The sequence below is a fragment of the Cnephaeus nilssonii genome (genome assembly GCF_951640355.1).
Source record: "Cnephaeus nilssonii genome assembly, chromosome: 1".
Lineage (NCBI taxonomy): Eukaryota > Metazoa > Chordata > Mammalia > Chiroptera > Vespertilionidae > Cnephaeus > Cnephaeus nilssonii.
In genome coordinates this window covers 103,658,730-103,684,481 of record NC_137072.1, presented here as the reverse complement: position 1 = coordinate 103,684,481, position 25,752 = coordinate 103,658,730, and the positions used below count along the sequence as shown (strand labels likewise).

General features: G+C 40.7%; 2 protein-coding genes across 3 annotated transcripts in view; both read left to right on the top strand.

Annotated features, from left to right (window-relative positions):
* PI4K2B (phosphatidylinositol 4-kinase type 2 beta) overlaps positions 1-12,223 on the top strand; it is a 30,034-nt gene extending 17,811 nt beyond the window's left edge. Inside the window, exons 8-10 of one of the 2 annotated variants that reach the window (XM_079766612.1) lie at positions 3,207-3,340; positions 3,885-3,944; positions 9,425-12,223. In XM_079766612.1, the coding sequence (XP_079622738.1) occupies positions 3,207-3,340; positions 3,885-3,944; positions 9,425-9,598 (368 nt within the window). In that variant the 3' untranslated portion in view covers positions 9,599-12,223. The remainder of the gene's footprint in view (positions 1-3,206; positions 3,341-3,884; positions 3,945-9,424) is intronic. The other variant, XM_079766613.1, reaches the window with a different exon arrangement.
* Positions 12,224-21,630: 9,407 nt separating this feature from the next.
* Positions 21,631-25,752, top strand: part of ZCCHC4 (zinc finger CCHC-type containing 4) — a 42,157-nt gene continuing 38,035 nt past the window's right edge. Inside the window, 3 exon segments of the mRNA XM_079771865.1 lie at positions 21,631-21,772; positions 22,501-22,619; positions 23,332-23,414. Of these exon segments, the coding sequence (XP_079627991.1) occupies positions 21,646-21,772; positions 22,501-22,619; positions 23,332-23,414 (329 nt within the window). The 5' untranslated portion in view covers positions 21,631-21,645.

Sequence of the window (25,752 nt, the reverse complement as noted above, 5' to 3'; positions counted from 1 at the left end):
TATGCTGAGGGAGGGAGGAGTGAAGACTGAAGACAGCATAGAAGGAAGAAAGAGGGAAAGCAGAAAGCAAGGTGGCTGCGGGAGGGAAAGCGCAAGCGGGGCGGTGGCAGGAAAGTGTGGGGCGGCAGCGGAAGGGAAAGCACGGGGCAGCGGTGTCAGTGGCGGGAGGGAAAGCACGGGGCAGTGGTGTCGGTGGCGGGAGGGAAAGCACAAGGGGGGCAGAGACGGCAGGAGGGAAGGGAAAGCACCAGGCAGCGGTGGGAGGGAAAGTGCGGGGCAGCGGTGGCGGTGGGAGGGAAAGCACAGGGGGGCGGGAGAGGTGGCGGTGGCGGGAGGGAAGCCCCCCGGAAGCCCTGTTCTTGCAGGAACCTTCCTGCAACGGGCCTCTAGTTCTTTTACAAATAAGAAAATTTCTTCTGTGTTTATTAAGTATTTAGGGGTGAATTGTGGTCTGGAATTTGCCTTAAAATACTTGAGGATAGATGAAACCAATTTGATAAAAATTTGGGAATAATTGAATTAGATTATTCAGAATATGGGAGCTCATAGTACTAGTTTTTTTTTCTATTTTTGTATATGTTTAAAATATGTGTAATAAATTTTAAAAGTAATCTCTGTATCTAAGACTATGCCTCTCTTAAATTCCTACTGTTCAATAGTAGTCTTTTTTTCTTCATTAGAGTTACCAAAGATTTGTCTATTATAAAATATTGATCAGATTTTCAGTTTATTTGCTTTTGCTTTTTTGTTGATAATTTATGTTTTCTATCATTATTATTCTGTATTTATCCTATATTGCTTTCCTACATGTTTTCCTCTAGATATCATTTTGACTAAGTCATAGATTGGGCATGCTGCTCTATTATTCTGCTTTATAGATTCATACTTTCAGATTTTCTTTTTTTCTTTTTTACATATATATATATATATATATATATTTTAGAGAGGAAGGAGAGGGAGAGAGAGATAGAAACATCAATGATGAGAATCATTGATTGGCTGCCTTCTTCACTCCCCACAACCCAGGCACGTGCCCTTGACTGGAATTGAACCCGGCACCCTTCATACCTCAGGCCGACGTTTTATCCACGGAGCCAAACAGGCTAGATTTTCTTTTTGACAGGAGTGATTTAGAAGTATTTTGTTTGATTGTAAAATTTCTAGATCAGTTGATTTTTAAAAAAACTGTCCATTGTTATTTTCAAGTTTTCTTACTTTTTGATCTGTGAATGTGTCTGTGTGAAATCTGCTTTTTGACAGTTGTTAATAATTTCTATGTAATCTAATATATGGCCAATTTGAAGGACTGTATTTGAAAAGAATGTGTTTGGGCACATTAAAGCTTTTTAGTTGTTTGTCAAATGATATTCTTGACTTATTTTTTGACTATTTGATACGTTAATTTTGGAGAGAAAGTTAAAGTTCATTGTGATTGCGATTTTGTCAATTCCTTACATTTCTATACAGCTATTGCATTGTATTTCACATTCCTAATGGCCCAGCATTTTATTTTGACTGTGGTTTGTTCTTTTATCAGTGTGAAATATATCCCGCTTTATCCCTCTTAATGTTTTTTTTTCCTTTTTTTTTTTTTTTTGTCTGTTGCAACACTGGTATACTTTATTTCTTTTTATTAGCATTTACCTGGTATTATTCTATACTTCTATTTTTAACTTTCATCATTTTGTTTTAAGTATATGACTCATAAACATCACTTAGCCAGATTATTTTTTAACCTAGCTTCTTGTAATAGGTATATTTAATTCTGTAGCTTATCTCAATAAACCATTGATATTTTGAACTTTTACTGCCATCTTTTTTTTTTACCTTAAATTTTAATTATTTCTCCTTTTTTCCTATTTTTATTGAACTGACTTAAGATGTCTTTGCTTCATTTATTTTTCCTCTAATGATTTGGAATTTGTATACATATTGCACTTTAAAAGTGTTAAGTTGAAGTTGCCTACAATACATGTCGAAATTTTATCAAACACACAGTTGGGGATTGAGGGTCTTTGAACTTGAAAGAGGAAATAGTATTGAGGATATAGTTTTTAAACTGTCACCTTGGTAGTGGGAGCCATGGCGTTGTTTGCTATTACCCAGGGAAATCATGGTGAACAAACCATCACTAGGGCAATTCAAAGTACATAAGTACTCAGTGTTTCATGAATGTTTAGTAAATGAGTGAGAAAAAAGGAGTAAGGATAGAATCTGAGGGAGTGGTGAGATTGAAGAAGAAGTGGCTTAAAAGACAGAAGGTAAACTTTGAGAGTGGTATCTCCAAAGGCACATTAGGAGATAAGGAGGTGATAGAAAACAGTGCTACATGATACAAAGACATTAAGTAGATGAGGACTGCAAATGGACCTTTGGAGAGACTCCAATGCGATGACTGGTGGTCTTAGGGGAGAGTGATAGTAAAATTGTGGGTAGGGATTGGAAGTAGAGTCAGGAGTTAGAACAAAGGCTTTTCTTTTTATGTAACTGATTAGGGAAAGATAAAAAGGAAATTGGATATAACTTCAATTTCCCAGGAAGATACGCAGGAAACTGAATATGCACTCTTACTACTTTACAAATCTTTTAGTCCTGGCTCTGTGGAGATAATGGTCCTCTAGGAAGAGAACTACAGTTAGCTGGGAATGGTGGGTCTTTTATCCCTTAAAGCCACTCACCTATTTACCTCCTAATGATTTAAAATTTTAGAAGATTGTGTGTGTGTGTGTGTGTGTGTGTGTGTGTGTGTGTGTGTGTGTGTGTGGCCGATTCCTGATGATTTGGGGCTGGAAGGGCAGGGAGACCTCAGCCAACGAGTTTTTGATCTAGGGCTCTAAACAGCTTATAGCTATCTCTTAATTTCCAAACTTAGGAACCAAAGATTCAGATATATGTATTTATATAAGGCTGTTTGAAATAGACTCATATCAAAACTCTTACTCTTTAAAACCCAGAAACCTAACTACTTCAGGTAAAACCTTGTGTTTTGTTGTCTGAATTGAAAATCCAAACTTGGAATCTGAGTAATCTAGATAGCAAAGGATAATTGTTCGACAACCTCTCTCTCCTGTCTGTTTTTTGTTTGTTTGTTTGTTTGTTTTTTGAGAACCTGGTAATTGTAGGAAAAGAACCAGGATATACAAAATAAAAAAAGAATCAGGATAAATGTGGGTCAAAATACACCCTTTCCCCTGTTTTTCTGTTAGATCCATTTCATTGGGCTTGGCTTCCTCAAGCAAAAGTTCCTTTTTCTGAAGAAACAAGAAACTTAATTCTACCAAATATTTCTGACATGAATTTTGTGCAAGATTTATGTGAAGATCTCTATGAACTTTTTAAGGTAAATAAATTTTTAGTTTTAATTATTACAGAAAATGAAATCTTAAAATAGAAGAGGTTTTCTCGATAGAGTTAATTTGCAGTTTACTGTTTTTTTCGTATCACTTCTTGCAGTAGAACTTGACATAACAGAAAGAAATTAGCAGTTTTACTCTTACTCTGCAGGAGCATAAATTTGTGAAGTTACACTTACTGTGAGTAGTCTCTGAAGTGAAACTTAAAACTTGAGAAGTTGTTTTCTTCAAGAGTTGAATATTTAAATAATGACTCTAAAAATTATTACAAATGTTTGGTGACCTGTAATAATTTACTTCTTTCTAAAAAACCTAAACTCATTGGCTAGTGTCATTTTAAGTCCTTTCTGGAACAAGTTGGAGTATAAATAAACTATTCTTATCATTCTAGGGGTATACAAAAATACCTCAGGTAAAAACTTTCTAATGACCTTAGGGGCCAAGTTGAAAGAGTTCATTTGTTTTCAAATATTTGATTCAAAGATCTTGAATTTTGGAATTATAATGATGTTTTTTTCCTTTCTGTGATAGACTGACAAAAGATTTAACAAAGCCACTTTTGAAAGTCAGATGTCTGTGATGAGGGGCCAGGTAGGTCACTTTTTTACGCACTTGCTAAGAAAAGAATTCCTCTTTGAAATACTAATCAACTTTTTTCTCCATTGTGAACCAGATACTGTTTTATACTGAACCAAAATAGCTCAGATGATTAGAAATGAAGTTGATTTCAATAGTATCTTTCCTCTATTGTCTTATAAATTAGATATCACTGACTTTGTTGTATTTTGTTTAGTTACCCATTTCCCCACCCTACTGTGAATTCTTTGTCTTTATTTTGGTAACTACAAGTATTTTCCTGATTGTTATCTTTTCCCTCCCAATTCCACTTGCTTAGAGCACTGTTGCCTTTTGATTATTTGTCTCGTAATAGTAGAACGTGTTTGGCCTTTGCAAGAGCAGTCAGTAAATGACCATGTCACCAAGGTTGAGCACTGATTGGGGCATAAAAGTACTAATTGTAACTCAGTCCTCTCACCCCTTCTCACCTCCTCTAAGTAGAGATACAAGATATTAGGTCCGCTGCTGTGGACCTGCAGGCTTGGCTGACTGACAGATGACAATGGGTCTTCTACTCTGTTAGTAGTATTTAGATTCCAAAAGGAAGACTTGAAATGAGAATAAATTATACTGTAAACACTGTCTTTTGGTGACTTGTTAATTAACTTTTTCTTCCTAAAATGTACATGTAAGGTGGCTGTTTGATGCATCCCTGGGGCAAAAAGATAAGTCTAGATTTTGCACTGACTGTTATATAACTTTAACAAATAAATATAATTAGCCCTAGCTGGTTTGGCTCAGTGGATAGAGCGTTGGCCTGTGGATTGAAGGGTCCCAAGTTTGATTCTGGTCAAGGGCACATGCCCAGGTTGCAGGCTCAAACCCCAGTAGGGAGTGTGCAGGAGGCAGCTGATGATGATTCTCTCTCATCATTGATGTTTCTATCTCTCCCTCTCCCTTCCTCTCTGAAATCAATAAAAATATATTTTATAAATGTAAAAATAAAGAAATAAATATAATTAAACTAGAGGCCCGGTGCACAAAATTCGTGCACTGGGGAGGGTGTCCCTCAGCCCAGCTTGCACCCTCTCTAATATGGGACCCCTCGGGGGATGTCCAACTGCAGGTTTAGGCCCGATCCCTGTGGAATCGGGCCTAAACCTGCAGTTGGACATCCCTCTCACAATCCGGGACCGCTGGCTCCTAACCGCTCACCTACCTGCCTGATTGCCCCCTAACTGCTCCCTTGCTGGCCTGATTGCCCCCTAACTGCTCCTCTGCGGGCCTGATTGCCCCCAAATACCCTCCCCTGCTGGCCTGATCACCCCCAAGGCTTTTATTAGTATAGATATGACCCTGCACAGAAAATTTTACTAACCCTGCTTTACAATAAGGGCTTGATGATTGAATCATTAGGACCAGACACCAAGATTTCCTTTCTTTGAATAGTGGAGGGAATACTTATCTTGTCTTTAAGTTGCCCGGAAATTAAAATGAGATAATGACTTAGAAAAGTATAAAAGCACCATATAAAGACAACTGTCTTTTTAATGAAGTGGCAAAATGAAAAACACTTTTTATTCTCACCTTCCTTCCTTTACAGCTTTTATTTAAATTTTGAAATTTATAAAAATTTCACTCTAATTTCATTTCTTTACATTCAACATTATTTTGTGTTGGTTTCGGGTTTTATATTAGTTACAGAATAGTGGTTAGACAATCATATACTTTACAAAGTATTCCCCGATATTTCTAGTACCCACCTGGCATCATACCATCATTACAACACTATTGACTATATTCCCTATTTAAGTGACAATGGGTTTACAGGTTCCTTTCAGTCTTTCTTTTGTGTTGCTTGTCCTTCCTTTTCTTTCTCACTTCTTCCCTCATTTTCTTTATATAGTATCTCAATTGGCCATCAAAGCTCAGTGAAGGCACTGGGACACGTTTAATCCATTTTACAGACCAGGAAACAGGCCAATTCCAGTTGGCTGTGGAACTTGACTCAGCACACAGGAAGCCCTCAGAGCCATGCTCTTTGCGCTTCCTAAGGGGCAGCGGCCCAGCAAACAGAACAAACCTTCCAGTCAGGCTTCCGAGCCTCTTTCTCAAGCACCTCTTCATTGCGGGTGCTCCACATTCTTTCCTCTCCCTCCATTCTTTACTGCCCCCCCCCCCTTCTCCGAAGCAGGTGGAAGGCTTCCCACTCACTGCCTAGGCATGCTCTGCCATGGGGCAGGGTGTAGCGAGCTTGCTTTTGGGTCAAGGCAGGAGCAGGAGTCACTGCCTCTGAAGTGTGAAGGCCGCCTGAGCATGGCTGGTTAGCACTGGGAGCTTCTCTGAATCACATCAGTCAGTCCAGTACCCTGCAGTGCAGCACCCCTCCACTGAGGTGGCACCACCCCTCAACCCCCGCCTCAGGGGTGAGGGTCCTTGCCCCTCTGCCAGGAGTCCTTCCATGCCCCTTGATCCCTGGCTGGGCCCACCCACGTCTTGGGGGCACTGCAGAACCTTGGTCTCTGTGCAGATGAGGCAGATCCCTGCCCTAGGTCTCCGCAAAGCTATGAATCTGTGGCCAGAGGCCTGGTCTGGGTCTCAGCAACCACATGCCTGCAATGTTCCCAGGGACCCTGGGAGCGGCTGGGCAAGTCCCGCCTCACCTCCCCGGGGTGCCGATCTCCCCAGGGACCCCCGGGGGCGGCTGGATGGGCCCGGCCACGCCCCCCAGGTTGCCGATCTCCCCAGGGACCCCCGGGAGCGGCTGGATGGGCCCAGCCACGCCCCCCAGGTTGCCGATCTCCCCAGGGACCCTCTTGAGCATCTGGGCAGCCAGGTCTCGCCTCCCCGGGGCAGTGATCTCCCCAGGGACCCCCGGAACTAAGAGGACTGGGCGCCGCTATCTTGATCTTCTCAACAGCTGGATAGGCCACCCGGAGTCCCGCCCCCCAGCCTCCCGCCGGCCCAATCGTGGGCGTAGCGGAGGTGCGGTCAATTTGCATGTTTCTCTATTATAAGGTAGGATTAGATCATCATTTACTCACCAGTTGGTTGAGCCGGTTTGATTCCTGGTCAGGGCGCATGCCCAGGTTGCCGGTTCAAGTCAGTGTGCTTACAAGAGGCAATTAATTTATGTATTCTCCTCCCTCTCCCTCTTTCAAGCATTAATAATTAATAATTTGACCTTTTATCAGTCAAATTAATTTATCAGTATGCTCCATCTCCTTGAATTGTCATATCCTTAAATATATATCTTTATCATAGGAATAATTTAAAAAAATAAAAGCTGTAAATAATTTTGTAAGCTTTAAGTGTTGATTAAAGTTGGCACATGAGGAATTTAAATTTTAAAATACTTATCTGAAAAGATATGGAGATATTCCATTACTGAATGTGGTTTATTACAAAGATATGCCAGTCTCTTTCTGGTATTTTAGCTTTATTTATTCATATCCTATCTCATTCACAAAGGAGTTCTAGTATTATACAGATGTATATAATAAAATAGAAAAATCACAGGACCAAGATATGGGGCAAGAGCCTGGCCAGTGTGGCTCAGTGGTTGAACTTCAGTTGACCTATGAATCAGGAGGTCAAGGTTTGATTCCCGGCCAGGGCACGTGATGTTTCTATCTCTCTCTCCCTTTTTCTTCCTCTCTAAAGTAAAACATATATATATATATATATATATATATATATATATATATATATATATATAGAGAGATATGGGGAAATAAAAAATAAAATAATGCCTTTATATGTGTTAATTTTATTTTATTTTTTTTTTAATTTGATTTTGACTTTTCTGAAACCAGAAAGAGTAGGGTACCCGACCGTGTACATCATTATGTAGCTCTCTAGTTTTAACTATATTTTTTTAAATCTGGTGTGAAAAATCAGGTTTATATTCTAAAGTACATCAGTGCTTAATGAAACAGAGACTTAACAAACAAAAACAAATAACACTGACCTATGTTCCAAACAACAGAATCATCATTTAGCTCTTTCCTTGAGTCAAATTACTTGTGTTATTTCTATCATTTGTAACTATCCCTTAAATCCCTCTTCTCTTCAGTTTTTCCAATTAACTTTATGATTTGTGCTTTGTACAACCAAGTCTTTTGCCCTCGTTTATACTAACTCTGTAGTTTTATACACATAATCAGTGACATGCTCTAATTCTTCACATAAAGATGTGGAATGGAACTCAAAACTAGTATGAAGAAATTTCTTTTAAAATCTGGGCTAGTAATGTTTATGAAAGTTAAAGATAAACTATGTTTTGAATTTTACATTAAATAGCAGTAGGGCAAAATGAGGTTTATTTTTCCCTTTTTCCCTGTGCTAATATGGAACACTAGACCTCAGAAAATATAAGAGAGAAAAAAAGTGAAACAGCAAAATAATGTTTCTCTCAAGTCAATCAGTAACTTGAAATGTTATTTATTTATTTCAACCCTGCTCCCAGTACTAGTGTACTTTCCATAAAACGTGAGCTTCCCAAGAGAAAGCCCTCGCCCTAGCCGGTTTGGCTTAGTGGATAGAGTGTTGGCCTGTGGACCAAAGGGTCCAGGGTTCGATTCCAGTCAAGGGTGCATACCTTGGTTTCAGGCTCCTCTCTGGCCTGTCCCCTGGTCAGATCGCATGCAAGAGGCAACCAGTCAATGTGTTTCTCACACATCCATGTATCTCTCTTTTTCCCTCTCACTTCCACTCTCCCTAAACATCAATAGAAGAATATCCTTGGGATTAACCAAAAGAATTAAAAATAAAAGAGAAAGCACTCCTTTTTCCATGCTCCTAGTGTTCACTTGAAAACATGTATAAACTTCTTCCTTCCCTAGTTTATGTTTCCTACTTAAGAGTTAGCTCTTAAATCTTTATTTTAAATGGCTGCCTTCCCAAATTCTGTAACCCACTTGCCCACTGGCCGTGCGTCTTGATTTTTCATGGCATATTTGTCTTCTAGTACATGGTATGATTTACTTATTCATAATGTTTATCGATTCCTTCTCCTGTAAAATGTAAGCTCTGTGAAGGCAGGGATTTGGTTTGCTTTTTTAGTGTTGTATCCCAACACTAGAATAGAGTCTCCCATGTAGTTTGCTTGCAATAAATGTATTTGTTGAATTAATGGATAAGGCAAGTATTTAGTTTTAAACCAGACTATTTAGACCAGTATTTGTTTAGGTTCTGTGCCAAGAATGTGTTTATTCAGTCTCTGATTTCCTTCCTCTTGGACATAGGTGCATTCTAGAATATTTTAAAGGTACCAGTTGGCAACAGTTATTTAATTTTAAATTTGTGCACTTGTGTGTATATGTATGTGTGTATGTATAAACATATATACATCCATACAAAATATATTTATGGCAGTTATCCTCATCTCAATCTATTGAGCATAACCAGATGAAATAAAAATTGTAATTATGAATAAATGGTTAAACTAATGTCAGTGAACTGAAGGGTTTTAATCTTTTTTGAACTGGTGGAAATATCTCTTCTTTTCACAGATCTTAAATCTGACCCAGGCTTTGAGGGATGGGAAGAGTCCTGTCCAGCTGGTCCAGATGCCTTGTGTGCTTGTGGAACACAGTCCAGGGAGAGCGAAGGGTCGGATTTCCCAGCTCAACACTTCCTTCACCCAGACTTTCCACTGCAGGAAGCCTTTTTTTACCTCCTGGTAGCAGATAGAAGAGAACAAACTGCGTTGGCATCATTGTGTTGTTAAAATGCTTCAGTTGCCAAAGCCTCAAGTAATACAAGTCTTTACAAGGTTATGTTTTGAATGTAATCAAAAGTTTACAGTTTTTTGTCCAAATATTAAATTTTTACTTCAGGGAAGAAGTGCTGTATCTCCTGTGTAGTTTTTTGTAGGAAAACTTGTACTTTGTTGTTGATGTTAGTTTAAAAGGTAATTTCATGGTTTACACATTCTGAAATGACTGTAATTACTTTAGAATTCCAAATAGAAAAATAAGGTACTTGTTGACTTTGAATAAAATAACTTTTTAATATACTTTTTAAACATTGAGAAGAATGTTCCTGTTAACTCTTCTTACATTATAAAAGGCCTTTGAGTGTAAAACTGCTCTTCTGAACGCTAATCGATTAGTTAATAGAAAAACAGGTAAGAATAAAGCAATGCTGCCTTAATTAAAAAGCTGCTATTTTAGAACTTGAATAAGTGCCCCTAAAGTGACCAATGTGAGGGACCAGAAAAGTATATCTTGGTTAAGTAATAGATGACCATTTTCTTTTTTGTTCTTAAGAATATTTTTGCTCAATTATTTTACTATAGTGAGAAAAAGATATAAAGATATCACCTTTAGCCCTAGCCTGTTTGGCTCAATGGATAGAGCGTCGGCCTGTGGACTGAAGGGTCCTAGGTTCGATTCCGGTCAAGGGCACGTACCTCAATTGCAGGCTCCTCCCAAGCCTCAGCCCGGGTCGGGGTGCGTGCAGGAGGCAAACAGTCGATGTGTTTCTCTCGCATCGATATTTCTCTCTGTCTTTTCCTCTCTCTGCCACTCTCTCTAAAAATCAATGGAAAAATATCTTCAAGTGAGGAATTAAAATAAATAAATAAAAGTAAAGTGACTGTACCATTTAAAAAAAATTAAAAAGTGGTACATTATTAAAAAAAAAGATATCACCTTTAAAAAATGGAAACACTCAACTGAGGCTTGAGGGAAATTATATAAAATTATAGTATTTCATAATGTTTTTGAAATTACAAAGTAGCATTACAAATTGCTTTTTGTTCTTTGCATCAGATCAATTACATAATAAATTAGTACTACCCCAAAATACTAATCTTGTTTAATTTAGTACTTTGGTTAGTATTAAACTTCACTGAAAATTAAACCATCCCTCAAATTGCATATCGGATTGTATTTTAGGGTCCTAGGACACAAACTATTAAAAAATAATAGTAGTGTGCCCAGTGTGTGTGGCTTAGCAATTGAACACTGACCTATGAACCAGGTGGACAAGGTTCGATTCCTGGTCAGGGCACATGCCCTGGATTACAAGCTCGATCCCCAGTGGAGGGCATGCAGGAGGCAGCCGAGCAGTGATTCTCTCTCACCATTGATGTTTCTATCTCTTTCTTCCTCTCCCTGCCTCTCTGAAATCAATAAAAAATATATATATTTTTAAATAACAGTAGTGTTTTAAGGGACTTGAAAATCCCAATGTCATAATTACAGTCAAATTTAGAATATCAGCCCTAATTAAAGTGGACCATAACAGGTAATCACAAAATCATTTATATTTGATTTTGCATATCAATATGTCTGACATCCTGGGAATTTGTAGCACTTATAACTCACCAAGCGATTTAAACTAAGATGAACCCAATGTGAAGGTGTAATTCCAAAGAAGCAGAAGTTTCATTCTCTTCTTCAGGCTCCAAACAAATAACACCACCTCTTGGGAAAAACTGGGTGGCTTGTGGTCGTGGCCATGATGAGTGAGAGTACTGCTGTCCAAGTAGAAGTGTTCTCCTACCTCCCCCCACCCTTCATCGTCGAAAGGGTGAGGTGACAGAAAACTGGAAGCTTAAAGCTCAAGCTACTATCTTCAGATAAACACTACTAATTGAAATGTGCCTTTGAAGACGTGTTCTAAAAGAACTAAGTTGTTATGATGTAGGTACTGCTTTCATAGCACGGTTGTTTTCAATATTTTGAGAATTGCTATATTAAATTTTATAATGGAAACTTTAGTAAATTGCTACAGTTTTATATCCTAAAATTAAAACAGTGTGTAAATATTTTCTAATGGTCTGATCAGGCCAGAAAAGTGAAGTTGAAATATTTAAAGATGTGATTGTAAGTCAGAGTACATTGGTTATATTTTGTGAATTTTCATGAACTTAATTGTTATTTAAATATTGTGTTAATTTTTTCAGTGAGTATGTTATAGTGTCAAATGGTAGACTAAAAGGAATAAAAACCATCTTTGTCTTAAGGTGAGATTTCTCCTGGTGTATATATTGAATATTTAGCAAGTTTGTGAACACATTTATGTTTGTAAATGATGGCAAACCGCCATTTTCTTGCTTTATATCATAGTGGTATAGTTTAATTCTTTGTAATTCCAAAAGGTATATTTAACTGGAACCTTTATAATTGGAGACATTTTAATTTTTATTTAATTTTATGCTGCCTTATTCTCCCCCAAATTTGTCAGCAATTGAAGACTGTGGAAACATGTTGTTTTACAGACTTGAAAACAATTTGATTCACAATTTATTTTTAAACATTTGAAAAACTATACTAATGGAATTAAAACTATTTTAAAATGCTGGTGACATGTTACTTGATCAGATTACGTCGGAAGTCCTTTACAGATATGTAAAGGGACAGGCAGCGTCTTATGTTTTACAGTCTACCTTCTCTCCCAGAGGTGCTGGGGCGCCCGTGCAGAGTGGTGGCGAAGACTCAGTGTCCTCTGTTTTCAAGCCTCTGGTGCAGTTAGTTTGGGGCCATGTGACTGCGTTCTGACCAGTGAGCTGTGGGGACAAGTGATGTGTGGCTTCAGATGAGGCAGTAAAACTCACTGCCATCACAATCCGTGGTCATGACTGCATAGTCCCCCAGCTTCCTGCTTGGCTGTAAACACAAAGTTAGCAAAATGGAAGCAGCCGGGACCCCGGGAGGCACTGCTTAGAGAGGAGAGCCTGCTGACTTCATTGGACTGACAGGAACAAGAAATAAATGTATGTATTTAGTTACTAAACTTTTGAATTTAGTCATTACTAAAGCATAATAGTCTGTCCTGTCCTGGGCATTATAATCTAAACAGAAAAATATATATCATTTAAAAATAAAAAATCAATTATAGGAGGCAGGATGACAGCAGCAGTGGGTCTCTTTTTAATCTCCTAAATCCCCATGGAGCTATCCTATAGCAAAAGAAAAACAAACACAGTGGCCCCATCTTCACTAAAATTAGGGACTGGACTGTCCCTGTGAATCCTAGACTCTGACTAAAACCATCAACAGCAACAAGATCATGTGGGGACAAGCTTTGAGAAGCAAGCAGAGAAAAAGTAAGGGAGAACTTGAGATGTTTGTAAGAACCAAAGAATCCAGAATTTGGCAATATGTACTGGGCCCCAAAGGAGGAGTCCACAGTAGTGGTGGCAAGCTCAGCCGGTAGATCCAAAAACCACAATCACAATTGGGAGAGGGCTGTCTAGCAGTAAATGACTGTATCCTGGGAAAAGGAGCTGCAGAAAGGGTATGAGGGTGCTAGGGCAACCTGGGTCTTCAGGGTTCTCAGAAGTAGCCCTGTGAGTGCACATAGGCCTGCACCAGGGGAAACGGGTATAGAATCCACATTGACGAAGGAAGGATACTAGGGGTAAAGGTGAGAAGGTTCAGACACTGAATAGAGCAGGACCAAATAAAGTCAGAAAGTACCAAAGAGTACGCAGAAAACTGTATTATCTAATACTGTTTAGTAACTGACAGGAGAGAGAACCCTAGCACCACAAAACTGGGAAACTCCTGGCTCACCTCACCTCCTACACAGGAATCTTTGAAAAATAAAGACAAAGCCATGTCACTTAAACATGACCAATATGCTCTTAAAATAAAAACAGGATAATTTAACACACCCACAGAAAATGAAGATGTCCCAGAAACATTTACAAAGCAGAGGAAAATAATATTTTTAAAATGCTAAAGGAATTTCAGAAATGATAGAACCTAAGAACAACATAACATCAAAATTGGGAAAGTTCAGAAATGAGGTGGGCAAGTAACAGGGAGAAATATAATAAGAGCTGACAGCTCAGAGGAAATTTTAGAGTTAAAAAAGTGTTTCAGAAATAAACTAGAAGTAACATGACAAGGAGGCCTGCTTTCATTGGTCCTGTTCAGTATTGTACTGTAGAGCCAGTCAGTGCAGTAAGGGCAGGGAAGAGGTAAAAGGTATGAGAGTCAGGAAGAAATAAAAAATGTCATTATTTATAAACTTGTGGGCCCGGTGCATGAAATTCGTGCAGGGGGTGGGGTGGGGTGTCCCTCAGCCTGGCCTGCACCCTCTCCAATCTGGGATGCCTCTCACAATCTGTGACTGCTGGGTCCTAACCACTCACCTGCCTGCTTGCCTGATCGCCCCTAACCACTCTGCCTGCCAGCCTTCTTACCCCCAACTGCCCCCCTTGTTTGCCTGATCGCCCCTAACTGGCCCCCCCCACCGGCCTGCTCTCCCCAAACTGCCCCCCCCGCCAGCCTGATTGCCCCCAACTGCCCCCACCACCTCGGCCCTGCCACCATGGCTTTTGTCCGGAAGGACATCTGGAAGATCTCCTGGTCTAATTAGCATATTACTCTTTTATTAGTATAGAGGCCTGGTGCACGGCTGGGGACTGGCTGGTCTGCCCTGAAGGGGGTTCTGGATCAGGGTGGGGGTCCCCTTGGGGGGTGGGGCCAGCCTAGGCGAGGGGCTAAGGCAGTTTGCAGGCTGGCCATACCCCCATTGGGGTGGGGGGGGTCCTTGCTGGGGGGTGTGGCCAGCCTGGATGAGGGGCTGAGGGCTGTTTTCAGACTGGCCACACTCCCTTCAGGGTGGGGGTCTCCACTGGGGGTAGTGGCAGGTCTTGGCGAGGGGCTGATGGCCATTTGCAGGCTGGCCACGCCCCCATCAGGGTGAAGGTCCCCGCTGGGGGCATGGCCAGCCTGGGTGAGGGGCTGATGGCTGTTTCCATCTTTGAGGGCGGGGCAGTCAATTAGCGTATTCCCTCCTTATTGGCTGTGGGCGCTGCCATCTTTGAGGATGTGGCAGTCAATTAGCATATTCCCTCTTTATTAGATAGGATGACATAATTATGCATGTAGAAAATTCAAAAGAATCTACTGATAACTCTTAGAATTAATAAGTGAATTTTGTAAGGTTTATATACCAGCAGCATTGGTTAGAAAAAGAAAATTTTTAAAGATACCATTTATAGCAGCAACAAAACATCAGATTCAATCAAAAATGTGCAAGAGTCTTACACCAAACTATGAGTATTGAGAAAATTGCGGTAAATAAGGGCAAGATGCCCACAGTGGTAGGTGAGTGTTTTTTTATACTCTGTCATTTTCCATGTTTCAATGATTTCATTAAAAGAATAAGCCTTGCCCTAGCCAGTTTGGCTCAGTGGATTGAGCATCGGCCCAGACTGAAGGGTCCCAGGTTCGATTCTAGTCAAGGGCACATGCCCAAGTTGTGGGCTCATGCCCCAGTGGGGGTATGCAGGAGGCAGCTGATCAATGATTCTCTCTCATTGATGTTTCTCTCTCTCCCTCTCCCTTCCTTTCTGAAATCAATAAAAATAAATTTAAAAAAAGAATAAGCCTGTATATGGGAACACATTTACATGAATGTTTTGTTTGCCACCTTTATTAGTTTGCTGGGGCTGCCATAACAAAATACCACAAACTGAGTTGCTTAACCAACAGAAATTTGTTTTCTGAGTCTGAAGACTGGGAGTCCAAGGTCAAAGTGGCAGCAGGGTTGTTTGACCTGTCTCCTTGGTTTACGGAAAGCTCCTTCTCATTGTGTCCTCACATGGCCTTTTCTCTGTGCACGCACATCCCCGGGGTCTCTCCCTCTTATTAGGACACCAGCCCTAAAGAATTAGGACCCACCCATATAACCTCATTTAACCTTAATTACTTCTTTAAGGGCCCTATCTCCAAAAATAGTCACATTGGCAGTTAGGCCTTCAACATGAATTTTGGGGGACACATTTCAGTTCATAACACCACCCAAAGTAAAAAACGTAAGCAGCTACGTACGCATTCAATGTCTCTAATGTAGCCAAGATCAGCCTCTACCTTAGCCAATACTGCAGTCCAGGCACCTTCTGAGTCATATTCCTAATGGAAGACTGAGATCATAAGAACAGCCACCTGTAAATATTTTCTAAAGTGAAGCCTGAGAGTCTAATATTGTGCAGGAACTTTTCAACCTGGATTTGTAATAATTATTTTGTCTACGGAGATAAATGTCTTGCTTACTGCTGGGCTCTTGGTTCTGTTCTATGTAATTGTAAACCAGAGCCTCTCATTTCTCACTTATGGCAGATACATGAATTTGCTTTAGCTAGTTTTCATTTCCTTTATAAAACCCTAACTCCTGAATGGATAATAGTTGGTGTGATGGTTATAAATCCCTGATTGAATTCAACACATTTATTAGGTACTCACTGTATGCCAGATTCTCCAAAAGGTATCAGTAAGATACAATTTCAGCTCTTGGATTTACTCTTCAAATGCTGCTCAAAGGAAGAAGGAAAAACTGAAAATGATATCAAATATTCTCTGTCCGGCTGGTGTGGCTCGGTGGTTGAGCATCGACCTATGAACTAAGAGGTCACGGCACATACCCAGGTTGTGAGCTCAATCCCCAGTACAGGGCAAGCAGGAGGCAGGTGATGAATGATTCCCATCATTGATACTTCTATCTTTGGCATAAGGATTATTTTAAGCAGAATACAATGGAAATCAATAAAAATATATTTTTAAAAATATATTTTCTAAGGAATAAGGTCCTTCCTGATCTTTGATCATATGTCCTACACCTGCACATTTCTACCTTTGCCTCTTAGATTGTAAATTCTTTGCATACAAGGGAAGGAAAGTAAGTGCTTTGTAAACTAAATGCTTGATTGCCTTTGACTTGAGCTCTCAACATTTTTCTTATTTATTATAGAAGCATATTTTTAATGTCTAGATTTCTCTTGGATTGTGGAGGGTATGACTCATTCAGCCTCTTGGCCCATGGATCAAATATGTATACGACAGAAATGCATTTATCTAAGCAAATTTCATTATTTTTTCATTGAATTTATTGGGTTTACATTGGCTGGCCAAACCATATAGGTTTCATGTGTACAACTCAATAAAACATTATCTGCAGACTGCATCATGTGCCCATCATCCCAGCAAACTGCATTATTAATCAGCATCATTTTATTCAATAAGTTTTTGCCTGCTTCAGAAGCCATGTAAAGAATTCTTTGGGAAAAATCCTTAAGCTTAAAAGGTTTTATTCTACCTCCATGTAATGCAATAGATTTAACTTTTGTCATTTCAAAATACTGTAAACTTACTTATGTTCTAATATTCCTATCTTCAATAAATGGAGCCCTAGCTTGTTTGGCTCAGGGGATAGAGCATCGGCCTGTGGACTGAAGGATTCTGGGTTCGATTCCCATCAAGGCCACGTAGATTGGTTGCAAGCTCAATCCCCGGTGTGGAAGGCAACCAATCAATGTGTCTCTCTCACATCAATGTTTCTCTCTCTCTCCCCCTCCCTTCCACTCTCTCTAAAAATCTATGGGGAAAAAATATCTTTGGGTGAGGATTAACAAACAAACAAATAAATAATGGAAGATGTGCCACAATTCTCTTTTGACTAAGGGTTTGAGATTGGAACAGACCTGCTTGTAAGTCCTGGTCCTGCCCCTTACTAGCTCCGTGCCCTTGGTCAGTCAGATCTTGCAATCTCCCACATGTAAAATACATGAGCTAATGGTAACTTCAGAGATTTGTACTGAGGATGAAATAAGGTATATTTTGTGAAGAGTGCGGCACAAATTCTGTTTGTTATAGATTCGGTTTCCACCCGAGAAGCTGTCTGTTTGTATTAATGGCACGCTTGGAGTTTCGGTTTTAGATGATGAGATAAGGCATATATCCGTGTTTCTGAGTTTGGATTATTGCATAAAGGGGATATTGCACACGCAAATTTCTAGATTTGATATCGTCTTTCCTGGAGCATGGTGACAGATTTGGAATCGAAAGGCTATTTTAAAGTGTTCTGTTGTATGACACGGGCTGACTTGTGGTTGAGAGGGAAAGGCACCTTAGGTCACCGGGTAACAGTAAGAGACTCCCTGAGAAATGAAGTGACATTTCAAAAGGTTTTTTCATTCTGAATCCTAGCACCTGGGTCCAGCCTGTGAAATGCTAACATGGCCCTCTGCCTGGCAGGTTTCTAGAGCTGAAAATGGAAAGCACGTGATATCAAAAAACAAAAAAAAACAAGAGCAGCCAATCACTCTGTAAGCACAGCAATGTGTTTCTTTTTCCTTGGACTCCAGAAGCCTGGCCACTCCTCAGCTCTGGTTACAGGATTCCCACCTGACAGGCAAGGCTTTAGAAACCCGTAAAAATCAGGTAGCCTCCCCTTTCCAGAACGTTGTATAAGCATCTCTGGGCTGGTCCCTGGCTGCCAGAACTGGTTTAACCAGCTTCAGTGACACTTAGGCCTGACTGGGTTATCAAGGTGAATAAAACTGCCTTTAATCTCAGTGTGGCTTTGGGAACAATCCAGAAAGCTATTCTACCCTTTAAGTGTTTGCGGAAAATTGCAGTACTTAAAGACAATCAGGAACCGCATTTAAACCAAGGTATGTACCGGTTTAAACCAAGGTTGCCACAGCCCTGGCAGTTCCTAAGCAACGTGACATCTGGCTCCACCTGCTATCCGCGCTGTCAGTGAGGAGCTGGAAATGCACACTTCTCCGAATCGCCAGCTAAAATGCTGCTCATCTACTGGACAGCATCCACCTTAATATGTTTTGAGGGGAAATATTATTACCTTTAAGTTTTGAAAGTCTGTGGTTCAGAGAGGTCAAGTTGCTGCTGACGCAGAACTTGGTATAATCTAGGAATGCAGTAGAAAAGCTTTTGACTCGGAATGAAGACATGGAGGAGGGGTAACAGAATAAGCCACTCCTAAATATGCCACTTTGACATAAGGATTATTTTAAGCAGAATGCAATTGAACAGAAGCACATACAAGAAAAGCTCTCTGGCCCTGGCCAGGGAGCTCAGCAGGTTAGGCATCGTCCCAATATACCAAGGTTGCACGTTAGATCGCCTGTCAGGACATATATAAGAATCAACCAATGAATGCACAAATAACAACAAATCAATGTTTCTCTCTCTCTCTCTCTCTCTCTCTCTCTCTCTCTCTCTCTCTCTCTCTCTCCCTCTCTCTCTCTCTCTCTCTCTCCCTTCCCTTTCTCTCTCTAAAATCAATAAAATTTTTTATAAAGCAAAAACAACAACAAACAAACAAAAAACTTCCTTGCCTAAAAGCAGAACATGATTTGTAAAGATGTCTGCCACCTCCCCTCTCTACGAGGAAGGACAGAAGTTAGTCAGTGGAGACAATTCTAGACCCTCATCAGTCCAGAGAGGACCAAAGGCATCTACATACAAAATTTGCTAAAACTAACCTTTACCTACCTTTGGTTTCCCCAAATATTTGCCTTGCCATGATTTGCCACCCCTAGTATCTCCAAGTCCTTCTGCTTTGCCTTAGCACGTCTCTAAAAATTTATTGGTTTTTTTTTTTTCATTAAGATGCTGTATAAGCCCAAGTTCTGATCACTCCTTTGAGTTACTCATCTCTAAATGCTCCATGTGTGCAGTTCAGTTAATTAGCTTCTGTTTTTCTCTCCTATTAATCTATCTTTTGCTAGTGAAATTTAAAGGACCTCAGTAGAAGAGCCCAAAATGGGTAGAGGAAAAAGATGGAGGGGGGATAGCAGGATGATTGACAGGTATTGTAGCAGGGGTAGTAAAGAGAAGGGTTAGCTGTCTTGCTGGGAAAGAGCTTCATGACACATTAGTAGACATTCATCCATCCAATATTGTGACTGCAGCCATAGAACATTAGTTGCCATTCTTGGTTGTGACTGATAGTGATTCTGTTGTAATTAACTAATTACCAATAATAGGAAAGGAGCAAAAGGGAGGTTAGACAAATAAGCATGGTCATTTGGGCAGCTTCACCAGGAATCTGCAACTTTGTACTCCCCAGGGAACCACTTGTCTATTCTCTGCAAAACACTGGGGGAAGGGACTGGACAAAGGGGAAGATGGGCAGTAAAGTCGGGGTGATGTAGGAAAGGTACTTGCCTGTCAATCTAGCCCAGGTAACCATGGTTGGCTAGAGGGGGCAGGACTAATGCAAGCCCATGAAAATCGGGGAGTAATCCCATAGACAAAGGAGCTTGCTCTCTGCGCTCTTGGCACTCTTGGCACTCTTGGCACTCTTGGCTCTGAGCTCTTGTGGTTTTCTTGTATTTGCCCGTGTTCTCTCCATAGCCATGTGGCCCTGGACTGATGCAATGGACTGATGGACTGCAGTGGGGAATACAAGCTAACCCAGCCTGATGCTGGATTAGATTGTGCAGACATAGAACAGAAACTCTGGGCAATGTCTTTAATCCTAGCTTTGCTAAAGCCACATCCACACTTCTATGGCGGGACAAAGGTGTAGGGAGCTGCTATAGGGTAGTAAATGTGTGAGTTTAAATACGGGAAGTACAACCAATTCTTTACTATAAGGAGATTTATTTGTTTCATCTGTAACCATACGTGTGTGCTTACTGCAGCTATAGAAGTCTTGAATTTGGATAAATTGATTCCTCCCACTTTATTATTATTTTTCAAAATTGTTTTAGCTATTCTAGTTCCATTGCCTTTTCATATTTCAGAATAATATGGCCTATAGCTACAAAAGTCTGACTGAGATTTTGATAGAAGTGAAACTAAACCTGTATCTCCCCTAAACTTGGGGAGAACTGACATCTTTACTATATTGAGTCCTTTAATCTATGAACAGAGTATGTCTCTACATTTATTTAGATCTTCTTTGATTTTTTTTATCAGCATTTTGTAGTTTTCAGCATACAACTCCTGTGTACACGTTTTGTTAGACATATGTAAAACCTAACTATTTCATTTATTTGCGTGGTTGTAAGTGGTGTTCTATTTTAAATTTTGGTGTTCTGGTGATCTTTGTTAGTATATTGAAGTACAATAGATTTTTGTATGTTTTTTTAAAAAATATTTTATTTTATTGATTTTTTACAGAGAGGAAGGGAGAGAGATAGAGAGTTAGAAGCATCTATGAGAGAGAAACAACGATCAGCTGTCTCCTGTATACCCCCCACTAGGGATGTGCCCGCAACCAAGGAACATGCCCTTGACCGGAATTGAACCCGGGACCCTTGAGTCCGCAGGCCGACGCTCTATCCAGTGAGTCAAACCGGTCTCGGCTAGATTTTTGTATGTTTATCTGGTATCCTGCAACCTTGTTGAACTCAGTTTAAACTAGAGTCATTTTTGTAGATTCCTTGGGATGGTATGTAGACAATCATGCCAGATGCAAATAGGGACAGTTTTATTTCTTTACAATATGTACATGTCAATGGATATGCAACGATCACGTGCAACTATAAACATTGTCCAACAGGTAGAAGATGATACTGCGCCTCCAACCTTGAAAAGAGGGTGGGTTCACGAAGGGCAGAGACTTTAGCTATTTCTATTGCCAACTGCTGTTGGTGGCGATGCTGCCTTTGGGACTCAAACCCGACCAAATCTTCGCTCTGAAGAGTCCTTTCATTTCCTGCCTGTATTTTGAATGAAAGGAGGGTTCTTGCAGGTGCTAAGACGTTCGGCAGAAAATAGAGGAACTTATTGCCCAGGTCCAACAAGTTGCCTGCGAGTCGTACCCTTCCTTGCTCAGGACTGCTCTTAGGGGCAGGGCAGCCCAGGGCGGGCGGGGACGGCATCTGATGGAGTCTCGCCTCGCGGCCGCAGCTCCTCCTAGGCGCGCGGGGGCGCTGTGAGTCTCTGCCGGTCGTGGCGACGCTCTCTCTCCGCCTCCTTAGTGGCTGGACGGAAGCTCTCGGGACGGCGGCGGGAAGATGGCGGCCCTCAGGGACAGGCTGGGCGCCGGGGAGGCAGAGGGGAGCGCGGGCAGCCCGGGCAGCTCGGGAGTGGAGGTGGTGCTTTCCTCCGACCCCGCCATCCCCGCCCCGCGGTGCCCTCACGGTGGGTCCGCGTTCGGGCTCAGCCTGGCTGCCGGGCGCCTGGGGGCGAGCGTTCGCCTGAGTTTCCGGGGGGCGTTTAGGGCTCCCGGGTTTTCATCAACCTTTCTCCCCCGCCGTGTGTGATGCCTGGCAAACACCCCCTTCCTCGGGAAGTTGTGGTTTTCAACTTACTTAAGAAACCGTTATAAAAAGTCCCCCTGTTGTGGTTTTGGCTCCACGGCTGTTCTCTATTTTAAGGAAATAGACAGGCTAGGCAAAGAGGATGCGTGTTATCGAGTAATCCCCATCACCAAGTACTTGGGGGTTTCATTTGTTGATTTACCACTTTTTCAGTAAAAAAAAAAAAAAAAAAAAAGGTTAGAACGACAGAGTGGATTCTTGCGAAGAGGGGGTGTGTCCAGCTCTCCAGGCCCAGATTTCCCCGGAAAGGGTCACTGGGGCGGAGGGGCCACGTGCTGGGTTCTCTGGACGCCCTCCTTGCTCTGGTCTGAGGGCCCAGGCCATTCACCGCGTGGACAGCAGCTCTGCTAACAGTGGCCTTTCATTCCTGGAGAAGGCCGGTGTCCAAAAACGAGTTCCTAACTAAATCATTAAAGGAGTGGATTTAATGATGATAAATCCGTGCATAAAATGAAAACGAGTTTAGTTCAGGGCGGTGAAAACCAGGAAACCTGACGCACGTGACTGTTGTTTGACATTTTTTTTTTTTTTTCCCTGTTCTGGAACTAGGTCCCACCCTCTTGTTTGTAAAGGTGAGCCCAGGGAAAGAAGACACGCGGAGGTTTTATGCCTGCTCGGCCTGTCGAGACAGAAAAGATTGTAATTTTTTTCAGTGGGAAGATGAAAAGGTATATTCACTTTTTGGGTGTATATATTTTTAATTTTTGATGTATGTGACATCTTTGAGGATGAATGAGATAAACCTTTATAAAGAGTTGAAGATACCGTGTGGTTGGTAAGACAGGTTCATACTCTGAACTTACTTGGATCACTGATGTCTGAAACTACTGTCTCAAAGACTTAGTTCCCATTAAGACCTTCTGAGGTGTTGGTATTGGGTTTGCAAATACATATTTCTCCCCTAAAGAGTTTAGGTCACGATCACTCCAAAAAGTGTTTTAGAAAAACACCTTTTTTAAACATTTGCCTTGGACATCCTTTATACAGCTACTGGATGACAGATGAAGGCACTTGGAGAAATAGTTATGAGCTGGGTATCCTCTTGGACTCAGCTCCAATGAAAGTTTCTGGAAGTGTTGACTAGAATATTTTCAGCTTTGGTAGGTTTCTTAGAAAACAGTCTTGTATATTACTCTTCTGCAGACCTGCTAAGATCACCACATGAGAGCTGATCAGCGTGCTCTGCTGCTTCACACTACTCTAGAATTTTTCCAGTTTAATGTTTTGGTGTGCTGTGGTTCCTCCCCGCCCCCGAAATGAATGCTTGTTTACAACTTTGAGCTTCTTGAATTTCTGGTTTCTTGATGTCAGAATGTAATCCCAGTTTCGCCAGCATGGTAGCAAGTTTGATGGCATATTAAGTGGATTTTGTATTCTCAGTTGTCAGGTGCTAGACTTGCTGCCCGAGAAGCTCATAACCGAAGATGCCAGCCTCCTCTCTCCCGAATGCAGTGTGTGCAAAGGTACTGATGTGCTGTCGTTTTTATTGTCCTGTTTGTTTTTTACCTGTGCCTTTAAGTTTAATTAATTGCTTCTATTGTGGTAAATATATGTTACATAAAATTTACCAATTCAGTAGCATTATGTACATTCACAATGTTGTGCAACCATCACCACTATTTCCAAAACCTTTTCATCACCCCAAATAGAAACTTTGTCACCATTAAGCAGTAACTCTATTCCACCTGCCCCCAATCTCTGGTCACCTCTGATCTATTTGTCTCCATGAATTTGACTATTCTAGGTCCCTCTGATGAATGAAATCATCAATATTTGTCCTTTATGTCTGGCTTATTTCACCTAGCATAATATTTTCAAGACTTATCCATGTTGTAGCATGTGTTAGAATTTCATCTTTTTTATAGCTGAACTAGTGGCCTGGTGCACAAATTTGTGCACATTGAAAGGAAATTAATTAGAAGAAATATTTTATCACTATTCGCCCTTTATCTATAATAGAAGTGTCAATCAAATTCACGATCGACAATGACAGATGGAATGACATGTGTGTGATTGGCACCAGCAAGAGCTTTATATGTATCGTGCATATGAGAGTCAACTTAGCCTTTCATATATATAGAATAAACTTGCTTAATTAGACCTGCTTTCTGATTTAGCTAAACTTTTTCCAGCCCAGTGAAGCACCCCAACTTCTCTTTCAGGTAATTGTCAGCAACATAGCAGTAAATATCAACCCGAAGCAGATTATTATTGTAGATCACGCAGGGAGAATAATGGGTAAAATATTTAACTGCATTGGTGTTTGACTATATTCTGTGCAGTGAGAAAACCTGAAGTCATTTTCAAGGTCCACCATTTCTTACTTCTTTTCAGTCGGGTCAAGTTTCTAAGCTTGCTAAATCTCCTCTAAGCTTTCTAAATCTCCGTTTTCTGGCTAACGAAAAGAAAATACGATTCTACTAGGTCTCCTATCTACCTACTCCAGGACTTGTGTGAGGATCAAATGAGATGAGGCACAGGAAAATGCTTCACGGACATTTGGTTAAAGTGTAAAATGTTTGCACCTGGCTATAAAGCAAGTTGTGTTTCTGGGCTGAAGAAACTGTAAGGAGGCTAGTCGCTAGGAAGAGGAAGCCAGGCGTTGCTACCTGACATCATTACCTGGTGTCCACAGCAACTGTTTCTGGGCTGGGCTGGGCTGTGGGCCGCATTATGTGCCATGGGGTCTTGGCAGCGTTGGCTGCTATTTGGTGGGCTGTTGCTCTGGGGTGGTGGCGGGGCCTGTGTTACACTTGGGGGAAGCCCAGTGTTGCTTTGTGTGCGCTAAGTCTGCGGTGCCATTTCTCTAGATGGCCTGTGCGCATCACGGCAGCTCCTGCATTGAGCATCTGCCTCCTGGTGCTCAGTGCGCATCATAGCAACCGGTTGGAAGGACACTTAGCATATTAGCCTTTTATATATATAGATAGTATTCTATTGTATGTGTATACCATACTTTATTCACCTATCAATGGACACTTGGGTGTTTCCACATATTGGCTATTTTAAATAGTCTTATAGTGCACAGTGGTGTATAAATATCTGTTTGAATCCCTGTTTTCAGGTCTTTGGCATATATACCTAGGAGTTGAACTACTGGATCATAAGGTAATACTATGTTTAGTTTTTGGAGGACCCACCAAACTGTTTTTCATAGTGGCTGCACCATTTTACACTCCCACCAGCAATATGTGAGGGTCCCAATTTCTCCACGTCCTTGTTAGCACTTATTTTCTGTTTTGTTTTGTCTTTTATTATAGCCATCCTAGCAAATGTGAAGTGGTATGTCATTTTGGTGTTAATTTTTTATTTTCCTATACTCATAATGTTGATCATCTTTTCATATGTTTTTTTTTTGGGGGGGGCTCTTTGCTTATTTTCCTTAGAAAAAATGTCTATTCAATTCTTTTGTCAATTTTTAAAATGGTTTTCTTTTGGTTGTTGAGTCACAGGAGTTCTTTTTATGCTTATACATTCATCCTTATTAGATGATTTGTGAATATTTTTTTCCATTCTTTAGATTGTCTTTTTACTTTCTTGATGATGTCCTTTGATACACAAGTGTTTTTAAAAACGTTGACAAAGTCGAACTTATCAAATTTTTGTTGTTGTTGTTGCTTGCGTTTTTGGTAGCAAAGCTAAGAATTCATTGCTAAATACAAAACCATGAAGATTTCCTGTAATGTTTCTGTTTTGAAATACTAAACAAACCATTTTTTTTTTAAAAAAAACTGTAAACACCTGTTTTTAAATATCTCCACTGTTAAAATGTTTTATTGGGTGAACTGGAATTGAGCCATT